This window comes from Manis javanica, chromosome 13 (assembly GCF_040802235.1).
Source record: "Manis javanica isolate MJ-LG chromosome 13, MJ_LKY, whole genome shotgun sequence".
In the NCBI taxonomy this organism is placed as follows: domain Eukaryota; kingdom Metazoa; phylum Chordata; class Mammalia; order Pholidota; family Manidae; genus Manis; species Manis javanica.
Genome location: NC_133168.1, coordinates 98,987,274 through 99,001,059, shown reverse-complemented (window position 1 = coordinate 99,001,059; position 13,786 = coordinate 98,987,274). Strand labels below are relative to the sequence as shown.

At 58.4% G+C, this 13,786-nt stretch overlaps 1 protein-coding gene and 1 long non-coding RNA gene across 15 annotated transcripts in view; one reads left to right on the top strand and one right to left on the bottom strand.

The window, feature by feature from the left end:
• CELF5 (CUGBP Elav-like family member 5) overlaps positions 1-9,970 on the bottom strand; it is a 41,106-nt gene extending 31,136 nt beyond the window's left edge. For 4 of the 12 annotated variants that reach the window (XM_037018126.2, XM_037018127.2, XM_037018128.2 and 1 more), the window contains exon 1: positions 8,075-8,384. In XM_037018126.2, coding sequence (XP_036874021.1) covers positions 8,075-8,330 — 256 coding nt within the window. In that variant the 5' untranslated portion in view covers positions 8,331-8,384. Of the gene's footprint in view, positions 1-6,963; positions 7,080-7,598; positions 7,727-8,074 lie in introns of those variants that run through there. The other 8 variants (XM_073220603.1, XM_073220602.1, XM_037018133.2 and 5 more) reach the window with 7 other exon arrangements.
• Positions 7,210-10,068, top strand: LOC108403598 (uncharacterized). Of its 3 annotated transcripts, XR_005061304.2 has the most exons (4): positions 7,210-7,391; positions 7,595-7,699; positions 8,095-8,210; positions 9,967-10,068. It is a non-coding gene; the product is annotated as an uncharacterized lncRNA (long non-coding RNA). The 3 variants fall into 3 exon arrangements; XR_001854745.3 differs by lacking the exon at positions 8,095-8,210 and having other exon boundaries at positions 7,595-7,732; positions 9,967-10,050; XR_001854746.3 differs by lacking the exon at positions 8,095-8,210 and having other exon boundaries at positions 7,210-7,409; positions 7,595-7,732; positions 9,967-10,050.
• The last annotated feature ends 3,718 nt before the right edge of the window (positions 10,069-13,786 follow it).

The following is a 13,786-nucleotide window of genomic DNA, read 5'->3' as shown; positions in this document are numbered from 1 at the left end:
AGGCAGCGGGCACAGCCTGTGCAAAGGCCCTGAGGCAGCACCATACCTGGCGTGTGGGAGGAACAACAAGGAGGCCCTGTGGCTGGAGCAGAGTGAGTGAGGCGGAGGGGAGGGCAGGAGGGGCCGGGGCAGCTGGTGCAGGGTCTTGAGGGCCAAGGGGAGAACTCTTCCTGGGCACTGTGGGGGATGAGCAACATCCCTGGGCCCTGCCATCTGGCAGGGGCAGCTCCTCACGACAACCCCAGATGTCCCCAGACATGGTCCTGGGTGCGAACCACTTCACCAAATGCCTTCCTCTTCTTTACCTCCCCTGCAAAAACTGATGATTCGCCCTCTTAAATGTGCTCTGGCCATCCCCTCCTCTCCACCCCCACGGCCAGGCCAGCTGGGGCCCTACCCTCTCCCACCTGGGCCACGGCTCAGCCACCTCTTGAGCTCTGGCCTCCCATCGGCACACCCTCCTGTACACCTGTTGATGAAGGGCGACCCCTCCACCCAGCTCTGACTTGCCTCTGCCCCCCCCCTAACTCTAAGCACTGCCCCGGCTCCCCAGTACCCTCAGGTCAAAGCCAAGATTGCCAGCTTTGCAGCCCTGCCCAGCCTCACCACTGCCACCTACTGTCCTCTTCTTCCAGCCTGCCTCCACTGCCCGTACCTTCCATTCACCTGCCATCCCCCAGCACAGCCCCCCACGTCCTGGGTGCTGGATTCTGGGGTCCCAATCCTGCTGCAGTGTCCCCATCTCTCCTCTATGCAGTTCTTCCCCAAATCATGGTAGAAACATGTGACATAAAAGTCACCATTTATTTTCTTCATAACAACGCTCTCCTAGCTAAATCTTTGTCCACCAGTTTCTTGTCAATGCCTCCTCTCTTCGATTGCTTTGTGTCCCCAGAGTCCAGGTCAGTGCCTGGCACCGAACAGAGACCCGAAAAACCGTCGTTGACGATCTGACTGTCTGATCGTGTGCGGAGGACACGCACAATATGCAAAACATTACTCACGGTCATTATGTTAACCACACTCTGTAAATGAATTCTGATTTCTACAACTCCTCCCTAAGACAACTATCAGTATTCCTTCTCTTTTGCACATGGCAAAGCTAAGGGTCAGAGGAAAAGAGCTGGCTTGTCCGAGACCACACAGAAATAAACAGTAGAGGCAGGAATGGAACCCAGGACTCAGACCGCATTCCTGACAGTCACGCCCATTCCCCAGGCGAGGAGGAAGCGGCGCATGTTGGGGAAGAAGCTATCCGTCTTCTACCTTTTGATCTGTCTGTCCACCTACCCACCCACCCGTCCATCCATCCATCACCCATCCTTCCCTCCACCCGCCCATCTGTCCATCCAACCATCCATCCATCCATCCATCCATACACACTATATGCATTCTTCTTTCTTCCATCCATTCCTCCAGCCATCTCTTCCTTTATCCATCCTCCCACCTACCCGTCCATCTATCCATCTGTCCATCCGTCCTTCCTCCCTTCCTTCCTTCTTTCCATTCCTCCAGCTATTTATGCCTCTGTCCAACCACCAATTCTTCCATCCATCCCCCCACCCGCACATCCATTCCGCCTCCCACCCACTACCCACTCTTTAAGCCACCAACGCACTCCCGCATCCACCCAGTCATTGTCGTCTACCCACCCACTCACGTCGGCACCCGTCTACTCACTCATTCATCTCTCTGCCCGTATTTCAGCCAGCCCGCCCTCCCACGTAGCCCCCCACCTCCCTCTCTCACCCTTGGTCATCCACATGCTCCCCTCCAAGTGGCAAATGAAGCACAGTCCCTGCCTTGCAGCGCTTATGTGTCAGTGATGATTACACAACACCGGAAAAGCAGGACTGCTGCTAGGTGGGTGTTTTGCAGACCTAGGAGCTCCTCACTCTGGCCCTGGCCACGCTCAGTCCAAGGCCAGCCGGCCTCCCTGGACAGCTTTCACCCCAAGTCTACATCACCATAATCGAACCTCTTTCTCTACCTCCTTTGTTCCTCTTCCGAGGTGGGTCAAGCCTCGGGCTGGGAGGTGTGATGCCTAACTACATTGCTGTGTGACTTTTTGGGTGTTGGCCCTCTCTGAGGCCTGATTCCTCATCTGACCCATGGGAGGGAGGGGACCCCGGTTCTCCAAGAACCACTGCAACGTGGACACACGTCTGCTTCTTTGCATTCCTCTCTTCCCACACTGAGCCTTGAAGCCCGATGGGAAGCTTCCATTTTATCCATCCAGGCGTGCAGGAGGGGGGCATACCCTGAATAAGGCCTAGAGGCTGGAAAGAGGTTGGTGGGATAGTGGCAGGCAACAGGATGTAGGCTCCTTTTCCACGCAGGTCTGAGATCCTCCCCTGCCCTAAACTCTGCCATGGCCCTCAGGAAAGAATCCAAGTTCAGTCCCGCATCAGAGGGCCTCCAGGGGGCAGCCCCTTGCTGACCCCCTGGCCTCATCTCCCATGCCTTGCCTAATTCCCCCCTCTGATCCAGGGGTGCCCTTCATCCCTCCAGGCCTCTGCAAACCCAATCCCCTCTGCCCACATTCATAAGGACAGAGCCACACACCCAGCTGACTCACCACCGTGTTTCACACCCACTGGGCCTGGAACACAATAAGTGCCTTTGTGAATAAATAAATGAAATGCTTTCACCACCTGGCAAGCTCCTATTCATCATTCAAAGCCCCAGTTCTAACACCACTTCTCCATGCAGCTGGATTCCCCTGGCAGAGCCCCCCCCCATTCCCCATCCAGTTCCCTCAACCCTGCACCCCTCTGATGGACCCTGACTGCTATGGTGGGCGGTGCCAATGACCAGCTCTGTCTCTCCACCAGAGGGTCCCAGACTTCTCCCACCCAGGATAAGGTGAGGCCCCAAAAGGTTTCAGGAAGTATTGGTTGAATGAATGAACACTGAGTGTTCTTAATGGCCAAGTTTTGCAGGAGTGACTCTCAGGGGTAACGAACAGAAATGTAAGCCTGTTTCAGAGAAGGCTCCTGGGTCCACGCCTGCCTGAACCTTGCAGACAAGACCTGCCCGGTAAGCCCCACCTCAGTAGGGGACTCCTTGCTCCTTTCACACCCGGGCAAGACCCCCATCCTCCCCCCACTTGAACCCCCTGAAGTTGCCAGAATTTGCTGCCCCTCCAAGCCTCTGAACACGCTCTTCTCTGCCAGGAAGACCTTCCGCACCAACAGAACTCCTGAGCCCCTTAGGTCTCAGCTCAGCCACATACTAAGCCCAGCTCCCACTGACCAAGCACGTACTCTGGACCCAGCCCCAGGCCAAGAGTTTTGACTGATGTTCCAGTCCCCACCAGCCCCACCCCCTCTGAAGTGGGAGGCCCCACAGGGCTCTGAATTCTACAGGTGACAACACGGGGGCTTGGAGAGATGAAGGCACCTGCCCAAGCCTGCATAGCTGGGAAGACACAAAGAAACCGGAACCATCTCACCACTGTGTTCTTAACTGCTCTCCCACACTGACCGCCTCCTCCAGGAAGCCCTCCCAGCCTCCACACCTGCAGAGACCTCCTCTGGGCTGTTATCCCTGCCGGTGTGTTTCCACCATCACAGTCCCGACATCCATGCCTTGCGAGCTCCTCATTCCTCAGTGTGCCTCCGCCAGACTGGGACGTGGGGCCAGATGGGTCTGGAGGGGAGCAGATTTTAATCTCTTTTGCTCAGCATTGCACCCCGGGTCTAGAACGGGGCCTGGCACACAGCAAGCGCTTGATGGATGTTGGTTATGTAGGTCAATGAATTCATGTCTCGTTCACTCCATCGTGAATCCCACAGGGATCCCAGCTCCGCACAAACACTGGCACACAGTAGGTGCTCAATCAACGTTCTCTGAGGCACAGAAATGATGTCACAGACACCTGTGATGCCCCAGGGACCCCCCATCAAAGCCTGTTAAATCAGTACAGAATGGTCGGCGGGGGGAAACTGAGGCAGAGAGAGGGTGTCTCAGGCCTGAGGCCACACAGCCAGCCTGGGTGGCTCACCCCAGCACCCCCATGCTGCTGTCCCCTCTGCCAACCCCTCCCTCGGTCCCCCTGCTGGCACCGCCCAGCACGCCGTCTCCCTGGGGCTGGCACGTCACACTCGGAATCTCACGCCTCGGAGCTCAGCGTGCTCACCATCCTCCCCTCCTGCCAACGAGCAAGCAGCTGGTGCTCCCATGGAAACCGCAGGCCCCCAGCCGCACCCCCCACTTGCACAGCCCCCCTTGCAACCTCCGCTTTAAGACCAATATTGTCATTAACATGCAAATGCAATATGCGATTACCATAAATGGGGGGCCACTCGGCGGTGACAGACCATCCCATCGTGGGCGCCCACCCTGGGCGGGGCAGGGATTAATATTTGGCCCCCATCGCGGGGACAGAGGGGCAGCCTGAGCCAATCTGAGGACCTGGCAGCAGGGAGGTGGGGAGTGTGCCCCCGGCCCTCTCCAAGGGAGGGTCCCGGAGGGGGCCACCCCTGGCTGGAGACTGGACGCTGGGGGGTCACTAGACACTGGCCTGTTGGAGTCCCCCATTTCTTGACTGGCAGGTCAGGCCGGGCTGGGGGCACAGGCAGGCCCCCTTTCTCTGGATGAGACACAAATCTGGGTGGGGAGTGGTCGTGCGCCCTCCCTGCTTCCCCCTCTCCATCCCTCTCCTTGCGTGCAAGTGGGGGCCCCCTCTCTCAGCCTGTCTGTCTCAGTCTCCTGACTCTTGCTCTGTGTCTGTCCATCTCTTCACTTCTGTCTCCATCTCTGCCTTAAAAACAAAAAAGCCAGCGCCCATGGGCCTGCCCTCTTTCTGAGGGGCGCTCCCCTCCCGCCTCTCCCCTGCCCTGTTCCCAGCGCCCCCACTGTACAGGCCCTCGGGAATTGGGTCGCTCCGCCCCGCCCCGCCCCACCCCCACCCACCCCCTCCCCCTCCTGGGCAGGGCCTCCCGTCCGGTGCCCTCCTCCCTTTGGGGAGGGGTCTCACTCCTGGCTGGGGGGAACCTGTCACCCCTTTGTCACACAGATGTACATTCTGCTTCCCCAGGCCTGGGAGGGAGACAGGTGGGTGACAGTGAAGGAGCCGGGCTCTGGTTGGTCCTCAGGACCCAGTATCTGCCCCTCCAGGCCTCAGGTTCCCTTCTGTATGAAATGTGTTGACGCTCACAAGACTGCCTCTGAGAACCCCTTCAGTGGGGAGTCAGACAGGCCCCTGTATGCAAAAACTAAGGCCGAGATGTCCATCAGGCCAAGATACCCATCAGGCCGGGATGCCCGTCAGAGATGCCCGTCAGGCCGAGATGCCCATAAGGCCGAGATGCCCATCAGGCCGAGAAACCCATCAGGCCGAGATGCCCATCAGAGATGCCCGTCAGGCCGAGAAACCCATCAGGCCGAGATGCCCATCAGAGATGACCGTCAGGCCGAGATGCCCATAAGGCCGAGATGCCCATCAGGCTGAGAAACCCATCAGGCCGAGATGCCCATCAGGCCGAGATGCCCATCAGGCTGAGATGCCCATCAGGCTGAGATGCCAAACAGGCCGAGATGCCCATCAGGCTGAGATGCCCGTCAGACTGAGATGCCTGTGAGGCCGAGATGCTGCACATTCCTCCCCGCTCATGGCCCCGGGGTGGAGGTGGGTGTGTGGCGGGGGACACGGGATCCGCACTGGATTTAGTCACGTCAGCCTTTCTGGCCCTGAAGCTCCCCTGTGCTCATCCTCACGGGGTCCCCCAGCACCCCAGAAGGCTCTCAGGGAGATTTCTCTCCACCCCCTGGGGTCCACACCCAACCCTGCCCCACTCCCAGCGAGCACCACAGCGGGCACCCCGTGCTGTCGGCTCCCCAGAAACTCACCCCGGTAACTGTTGGTGGGAGGTGCCCAGACACCCCTCACTCTTGACTTGCCACTCATCATGCCACCTCCCTCAGGCTGAGGCCCAGAGAGGGGCAGCCACTGGCCAGAGGTCACACCACTAAGGCCCCAAACGCAGGCCTCCACCTGCTAGAACTGAGATACCGCCCCCTCTCCAGCTGCCCCAACCACCTCCCACAGGTGAGGTCCTGCCAGGCCCAGCACAGGTGGGACCAGGACGGGAATTCATTCTTGGCCTCAGAGTCCTGGGGGTGGATACAGGGAAGCACCTGCCCCTCTTAGCCCCAGGCCCTACATCCAGAGGTCTACCCAGCCCAGGGCCCCTGCCAAGTGGTGGGAGAGGGCCGGGTGTCAGGGACACCCTGCGTTTTCATTCCCATCCACCAGGCCTGGGAGGGAGACAGTGGGTGACACCAAGTGAAGATCAGAAATGGGCCTTCAGACCCTGAGGCACCCCCAATCCCAACAATCTCCAGTCAGAGAAAAATAACCCCACATTCATGGGGCCCTGCTCTGCTGACTGGAGGTGGGGGGGACACTGAGGCCTTAGGGCAAGTGGAAAAGCAACCACAGCCCCTCCCCCACACGGGGGGTGGGGGGACTTCCACGCGACAAAGGGGAGGACCACCAGGTTCCCCCACTGCCCATCTGCTTGCCTGACCCAGAGCCTGCCAACAGCCTTTCAATTCAAGGTTTTGGGGGCCACGCGAACACCCCCCTCCCCCATATCATAATATTTCAAGAAATGGGCCCTTCAGAAACACCAGAGGGTGGGGGCCTGTGGGAAGAGCCCTCCATACAGCCAGGAAACCCTGAGTTTGACTCATGAGCAAGTGGGTGCCCTCTGCCCTCCTAGGCCACATGGAGGAGTTGGATTTTCCAGGCTTCATTTTTTTTTTTGGCGGTGGTGGTTGGATTTAAAAAGAGGTGGGGGGATGGGAGGGATTTCTTTCCTGCCCCCAGGGTACCAGCTGGAGGGTTGAGCTGGCAGGCCTGGCTCCATCGCCTGAGACTCTCCCTGTGGCTTGCCCCAACCCATCATTCATTCATTCACTCATCCACTCACTCCCATATTCATTCAACAAACATACCCGTGCTGGACATGTCTGCCTCGCTGAGGAGAGGATGGGGACCAACGGGGTGTAAAATAGGTCACGGGCTTTGGTCCACCTTCAAAGCCCCTCCATGGTCTTGCCAGGGTTGTCCAGCATAAAACCTTCGCTGTCCCCACCCCCCAGGACAGGAGACCTGTCAAAGCCACTCCAGTTCAGACGCTGGGCCAATCGTCAGAGCCTAGGGCTGGGACCACGGTCCCCAGGCACTCCTCCCAAGCATCCGAGAGAACCAGGTGGGAGGGAGGCCAGCAGGCCTCCCCACTCCTCCTGCCTCCGCCCCCCCTGGGCTCCCTTGTCACCCACTCCTCTCCGTCCACCCCAGGATCTGGGCTCCGCCAGAGGGATGGGCCAGGCTCACGGTCTTTGGCCTCAGACCCCAGCACATTGCTAACGGGCTCGGCCAGGTTTAACTTGGGCCAAAGGTGGAGGCCGAGAGGAGAGGGAGGAGGGCACCGGACGGGAGGCGGGAAGCTGGTCCAAACAGGGTGGGCAGCGGGGAGGCCGACGGTAGCACTTTAACCACCCCACGCCGGGGAGGCTGGTACCCCCCCCAAGCCTGGCTCAGCTCCCTGCCCGCCCCCCCCACCGTCCCCCGCTTTCTTTGTAGTTACCGATTAGCCCGGGGTCCTGGGCATCCGTGTCCCCCGCGGCCAGCCGGACCTGCCCCACCGGCCTGGCTTTGTGAAAATGAGCAACGCAATGGAGTCCGGAGGTGCGAGCTTCCCAGACGGGCCGGGGAGGCCGGGTGAGCGGGGGGCGGGGGCGGTGCTCAGGCGGCTCCCCCAGCTGAGGGGCAGGAGGGAGGGCGAGGGAGGGAGGGAGGGGTGGGGGTCCGGGGGAGCGGGAGGGAGGGGGAGAGCGAGAGACGCGGGTGCGGGGGGAGAGGACGGGAGCTGGGAGAGGAGAGAAAAGGGGCGGGCGGGCGGCTGCCGGAAGGTGGGGAGGGAGGGCGAGGGGGCGGAGGAGGGGAGGGGGCCGGCCCGGATCCGTCAGCGGCACCCCCGGGGGAGGCGGGGAGGGAGCGGGGCCGGGGGGGAGGTGCCGGAGGTGCGGCGGGGAGGCCCGGGGGGCGGGGGCCGGCGCCCACCTTTGTGCATGCCCGTGTAGGGGTCTTTGAGCACCGTGAGCTCGTAGATGCGGCCGAACTGCTCGAAGAGCGGCTTGAGGTCCTTCTCGTCCAGGTTGCGCGGGATCTGGCCCACGAAGAGCTTGATGGCGTCCAGGTCCTTCATGCCGTCGGGCTGCCCCCCGGGGGGCTCGGGCCCGCTGCTGCCCACGGGCGAGGGCCGCGGCTGCAGCAGCTGCTGCTGCCGGCGCGCCTCGCTCTCCGTCAGGCGGGCCATGGCGGGCGCGGGACCGAGCCGGCGGCGGGCGGCGGGCGGACTCGCAGCTGGAGCGACGGACGCCGCCTCCCGCTCCCTCCCGCCCCGTCCCCGCGCCCTCCTCCCTCCGCGCGCCCGCTCGCTCCAGCATCAGGACCACAAAAGGGCGCTCCGCAGCGGCCCCTGGCGGCCGGCGCACGCCCGCGTCCCGCAGCCCGCGTCCTGCACCCCACACCACAAAGCACCCCCGCCCTGCACCCCGGGCCGCGCGCCCCGCAGCCCGCACGCCGCCTCCTGTGCCCTGCATCCTCACGCCCTGGGCACCTCACACCCCACCTCTCGGTCTCGTAACCACGCTCCCAGTCTGGGCGGGGAAACTGAGGCCAGCAGCCCCGCAGGCCCCACTCCCCCGTTCTGGGTGGGTGGCCACGAAGGTTCGTGCGGGACAGATCTGGCTTGCAAGTGGCACCAGCCCCTCCCAGTGACAACAGAGAAAATCACTAGAGAGAGCGCACACGTTTACAGAGAGCTGACCTGGCACTTCCAGATACATAACTCACCGATAAATAACAATATCGGCAAGGAACCCTCATAACACCATGTGCCTGGCACTGTGTTCGGTACCCCTAACTGTACACTTACTGAACAGAGAGAGCCATCATCATGTTCACATCAACAGCGAGCAGAAGTAACTTTTTAATCACACTTGCTACATGCATATGCTGTTCAAAATACTTCAAAGGATACTGATGCACTTGGGCCAAGGGCTCTATGGGGGTCATGTCACCCCTGCTTTAAGATTCTAAAGATATCCCCAAATTAGAGCTTGAGCCCTCCCTACAGCCCACCAGACCCTGCACAATGTGCCAGGCCCCTCTCTGCCCTCCCCGCCTCCCTTTACTTGTTTTGCTCCAGCCACACAGGGCCCCTCGCTGTTCCTCCCACACACCAGGCCTAGTGCTGCCCCAGGGCCTTTGCATGGCTGTGCCCTGTGCATGGAATGCCCTTTCCAGGTCACACATCGCTCACTCTGTCAATCCTCTATCACTTTCTGGGTCCACTTTATCTAAAACTGTTCAGCCACTATTATTTCCTTTCTCAGGCCCCTTTTTCCTCCCATAGCATTTATACCCATTTTAACTTAATTCTAGTATGCTATACATTTATTTGATAAACCATATAGCTCTTTCCAGCTGCCAGGCTCCATGCTAAGTGCGTGATGTGTACAAATTCATTCTGTTAAGTGCCCTGATGAACACAGAGCTGGGTGACTGGAGGGGTGGCCTCCGAAGGCAAAGCGAAAGGCCGCTCAGAAGGGATGACCTTTGAGCTAAGAGGTGACTGGGGCCACAAGTGCAAAGGCCCTGAGGCAGGAGCCACCTGACAGATTTGGGGAACGACCTTAGCAGGCAGAGCACCATGCAAAGCGAATGAGGCAGTGGCATCCGCATCAGGCTGAAGGAGACAGACTCAGGGGCTCCACACCAGGCACTGAGCTGAGCAACTGATAACGAAATATTAATTTAATCTCAGGGCCAGGACTAGGGGGAGGCACTCACTTCCTGCGCAAAATATGAGGAGAGGGAGCAAAAAACTCAGTCGTCAGAATAAATAATATTCCATTGTATGGATATAGAACGTTTGTCCATCCACACAGGGAACACCACGAGGCCACGAAATGGAGCGATGCCCTGCCACACACTTCACGTGGACTGACCCCGGACACACGGTGCTCAGTGAGATGGCAGACACACAAGGCCACACGATGTGACCCCATTTCTGTGACACGTCCACAGCAGGCGAATCCACAGACAGAACGTGGGTTTGTGGGGGCTGGGAGCTGGGGAGTGAATGTTCATGGGGATAGGGCTTATTCTGGGGGGATGGAATGTTCTGGAATTAGAGATGATGGCTGCACAATTTGTGAGCATACTGAATTGTTTATAAAGATATTTAATGGAATATTTAAAAAATAAAAATGCAAGAAACTATAAGCAACAAAATATCAACATTTTAAATAAGGATAGCATCATATTATTGAGTTTTCCCATTGGCTCGGCCCAGCATTGCTACTGATCCTGTCTCTGTTTTTAAGATTTTAATTAAAAACACAAATAGATGCATTAAAAATGAAGTCAGCAACAGTGCCACGCCGAGCCAAAAGGAAAACTCAGTAATACTGAGTCTATTTAAAAGGCTGACATTTTGTTCACTACAGATTTTGGGGACATTGATGCTGATTTTTAAAATGCACTAAAATAGTCTCTCTCTTGAGGTCTGAGTTCTTTGGTGTCCTTTCAACTTTACCCCCAACGTGAGCTCACCTCAGTCACAGCCCAATCCCCACAGCGACTGTAGAAGGTAAATATTGCCCCTATGCCCACTCTACAGAGGGGGGAACTGAGGCCCAGAGAGGTCAAGTGACTTGCACGGGTCACACAGTGAGAGTGCTGGGATCTGAACCCAGACGGCGGACTCTGGAGCCCACACACTCCCACGTCCCACTTCATCCTCCCCATGCTGTAGGCAGCTAAGCCTGTTTCCTTGTTTGCCAACTGACATGGAAAGAGTAAACAGGACGGAGTCTCTGACATAGATTCGGTGAGCTAATGGGCGAGGCTCGGCACAGTGCCTGGTTCATCCTTAGCGCTCAGTAAATGGCTATTATCGTGCGTGTTACCAGTGGCCACCTGCCCACCCCCAGACGCGAGCAGTTCAACAGGGCTTGTGGGAAGCAGAGCAGGGGTGGGAGGGGTCCTGAGTCCCCCCATGGTGTTTCACCCCTGGGCCCTGCTCGCCCGGGCTGGTCCGGTGACAGGCTCTGTCTCCATGGAGACCTGAGCACGAGGCTCGAAGCCCTGTGGGCCTCTGATGTGCAAAAGGAGCCGTTAAAAAGAATAAAAATAAAATTCACCAGCCCTCCTGTGAGCCAGAGATGCGTTTTTCTCAGCCTCTCTCGTCCACCCAAAACAAGCTGGAGGGGAAGGGGTGGGGGAGGCCCGGTCCAGCTCAGGGCAGGCTGGCCTCCTGGGGCTTAGACTCAGCATCCCGCCTCCTGAATGATACGCACGCGGGGAGCTTATTCCTGGTCCTGCTGGCCCACCCTCAGCCGCGTCAGGGAGTGGGGGGCTGGGGAGACAAAACAGCCTGTGTGCCGAGGGGAGGGGCCGGTCGCCGTTGGCATCATGGCAGGAGGCTCAGGATTCGGGCTGTTCCCGAAGCAGCGGGGGTGGGGGGACGGGGCCTCTGGGAGTCGCTTGCCTTTCTGGCGCTCAAGTTCACCCACGTTGTAGCAGGTGCTAGAATGTCCTTCCTCTTACAGACTGGATGCTATTCCAGCGTGCGGGTGGACCCCGTGTGCACACCCATCCCTCTGCAGGGAGGCCCTGGGGTTGTTTTCACCTTGGAGCTAGTGCGAATCATGCCGACATGGGTGTACAAATATCTGTTCAACTCCCTGCTTCTGTTCTTTAGGGTATCGACCCAGAGCAGGATTTCTAGGGCACAGGGTGATTCTATGTTCAACCTTTTGAGGAATCACCACGCCACCTCCCACAGTGGCTGCCCCATCCTCCGCCCCCACCAGCCATGCACGAAGTTCCCTGTTTCTCCACCGCCTTGCCAACACCTGCTAGTTCGCTTTTTGTTCTAAGTAGTAGCCATCCTGATGAGCGGAAACGCACCGGTACTTACTACAACTTACACGACCTCTTTCTTGGTATCGGTCAACTTTAAACAAAAAAAAGAGACAAGTTTATCCTAAAGGAAAATTTACATAGCCACCCGAAAGGGGAATGAGGTTGATCAGACAGGCAGTGGAGACCCCACTTGTCAGGAGATTCGAGCTGGACGCTGCCACCTGAGTTTCGCTGGCTCGCTCTGGGTTCAAAAGAGTGATCAGCAAGCATTAGAGACGACAGAGACCCCTTCCTTCCTCCTTAAAATGGAACTGCGAGTGGGCTGACAAAGGCAGCCCTTTCTCTGTGGTCTTTCCCTCAGCTGGGAGCCCCAGGTTTTGGGAGCCCCTGGTTTAGGGGCCGGTGCACCGGAAGCTGGAGGTGGTTTGTACTGTGTGGCTTTGGGGGAGTCGCTTCAACTCTTCAAGCCCCGCCTCCACTATGGGTAACATGGGGACGGAGTGGTGACAGTTCTGTGAAAGGCAGCCCGGAGGCCTGAATGAGAGAACAGATGGATTTCATAAGATGTGGGCATGAAAAGGGGTGAGCCCCTCCAGGAGGAGAAATGGGTCCCCACCGCCCCTGCCCAGCCAACACCCCGGCAGACCTGACAGGCCACCCTTCAGGCCTCAAGCCATGTCCCTCTAAGCCTTGTCCAGGAGGTGGAGTCCTGCCAACATCCTGGCTTTCTGCTGCGTGGAGAGGCAGGGGTGGGCAGGTCGGTCGGCAGCTCATCCCAGAGCTGCCCTGTGCCAGGGGCCTCTGTACAGCCAGCCTGTCTTCCTGTGCCCCCAAGTCCCTCGCTGCCCAGGCTGCCTATAACTTTGCTAGGGCACTCCAGGGGGTTGAAGCAACCCCTCTCTAGGAGGGCATAGGTGTTCGGGGTGTGTCCCCCACGAGCACTACACCACAGTCCCCACCCAGCCCAGATGCCTCCCACCACCACACACCTATGGACAAAGCAGACAGAGATCTCCAGCCCCAACCTCACCACCTTTCCCCCACGGGATAGAGGCTGCCCACTCACCTCCCTGTGGGAACCCTGATCTTTGCCTGGGACTCTCCCAGGTTCCCAGTCCCTGATCCTTGCCATCTGGCTTCAGCGATAGGAATGATTCCTCCTGCCCAGCCAACACCTCCTGCCCAACCCCTCACCCTTCCCATTCTCTCCCCACTCCCTGGGGAGGGCTGGGGGGTGCGAGTTCTGAAGCAAAGTACGGCTGCCCCTAAGCAAGCCTGGCGAGAGGAGAGAAGGGGTTGTGGCCCATCCCCCCGCCCTCCTGCGGTGCAGCCCCACCCCTGTGGCCCCAGCCTGGGAGACCCGAGTGGACACCTGCCTGGAAGGGCTGATGGATTCTTTCCCCTGGGGAATCTGAATTGGGAACATGTGGCACGCTCTATGGGGCTGAGTGTGTGCCATGGTGAACCTGGGAGCTGCCACTGGGTTTTATTTTCCAAGTTGGAACAAAAAAAGAGATGAATAAATTTGCTTCTCTGAATGAGCCAGCCCCAGTGTGTTCCTGTCACTTGCAATCAAAACGCGTGGGTTCACATATCGTAAGATTCCATTGATGTGAAGTGTCCACAGAGACAGGAAGTGGTTGTCAGGGGCAGGGGTCCGGGTGGGAGTGTCTGCTAATGGGCATGGGGTCTCTTTTCGCAATGATGGAATGTTCTGGAATTAGAGGTGATGGTCGCACAACTCTGTGAATGCACTAAAAAACCACTGAATGGTACACTTGAAAAGGGTAAGTTTTATGGCATGTGAATGTCTCTCAATAAAGCTGCGTTGTTTTTAAT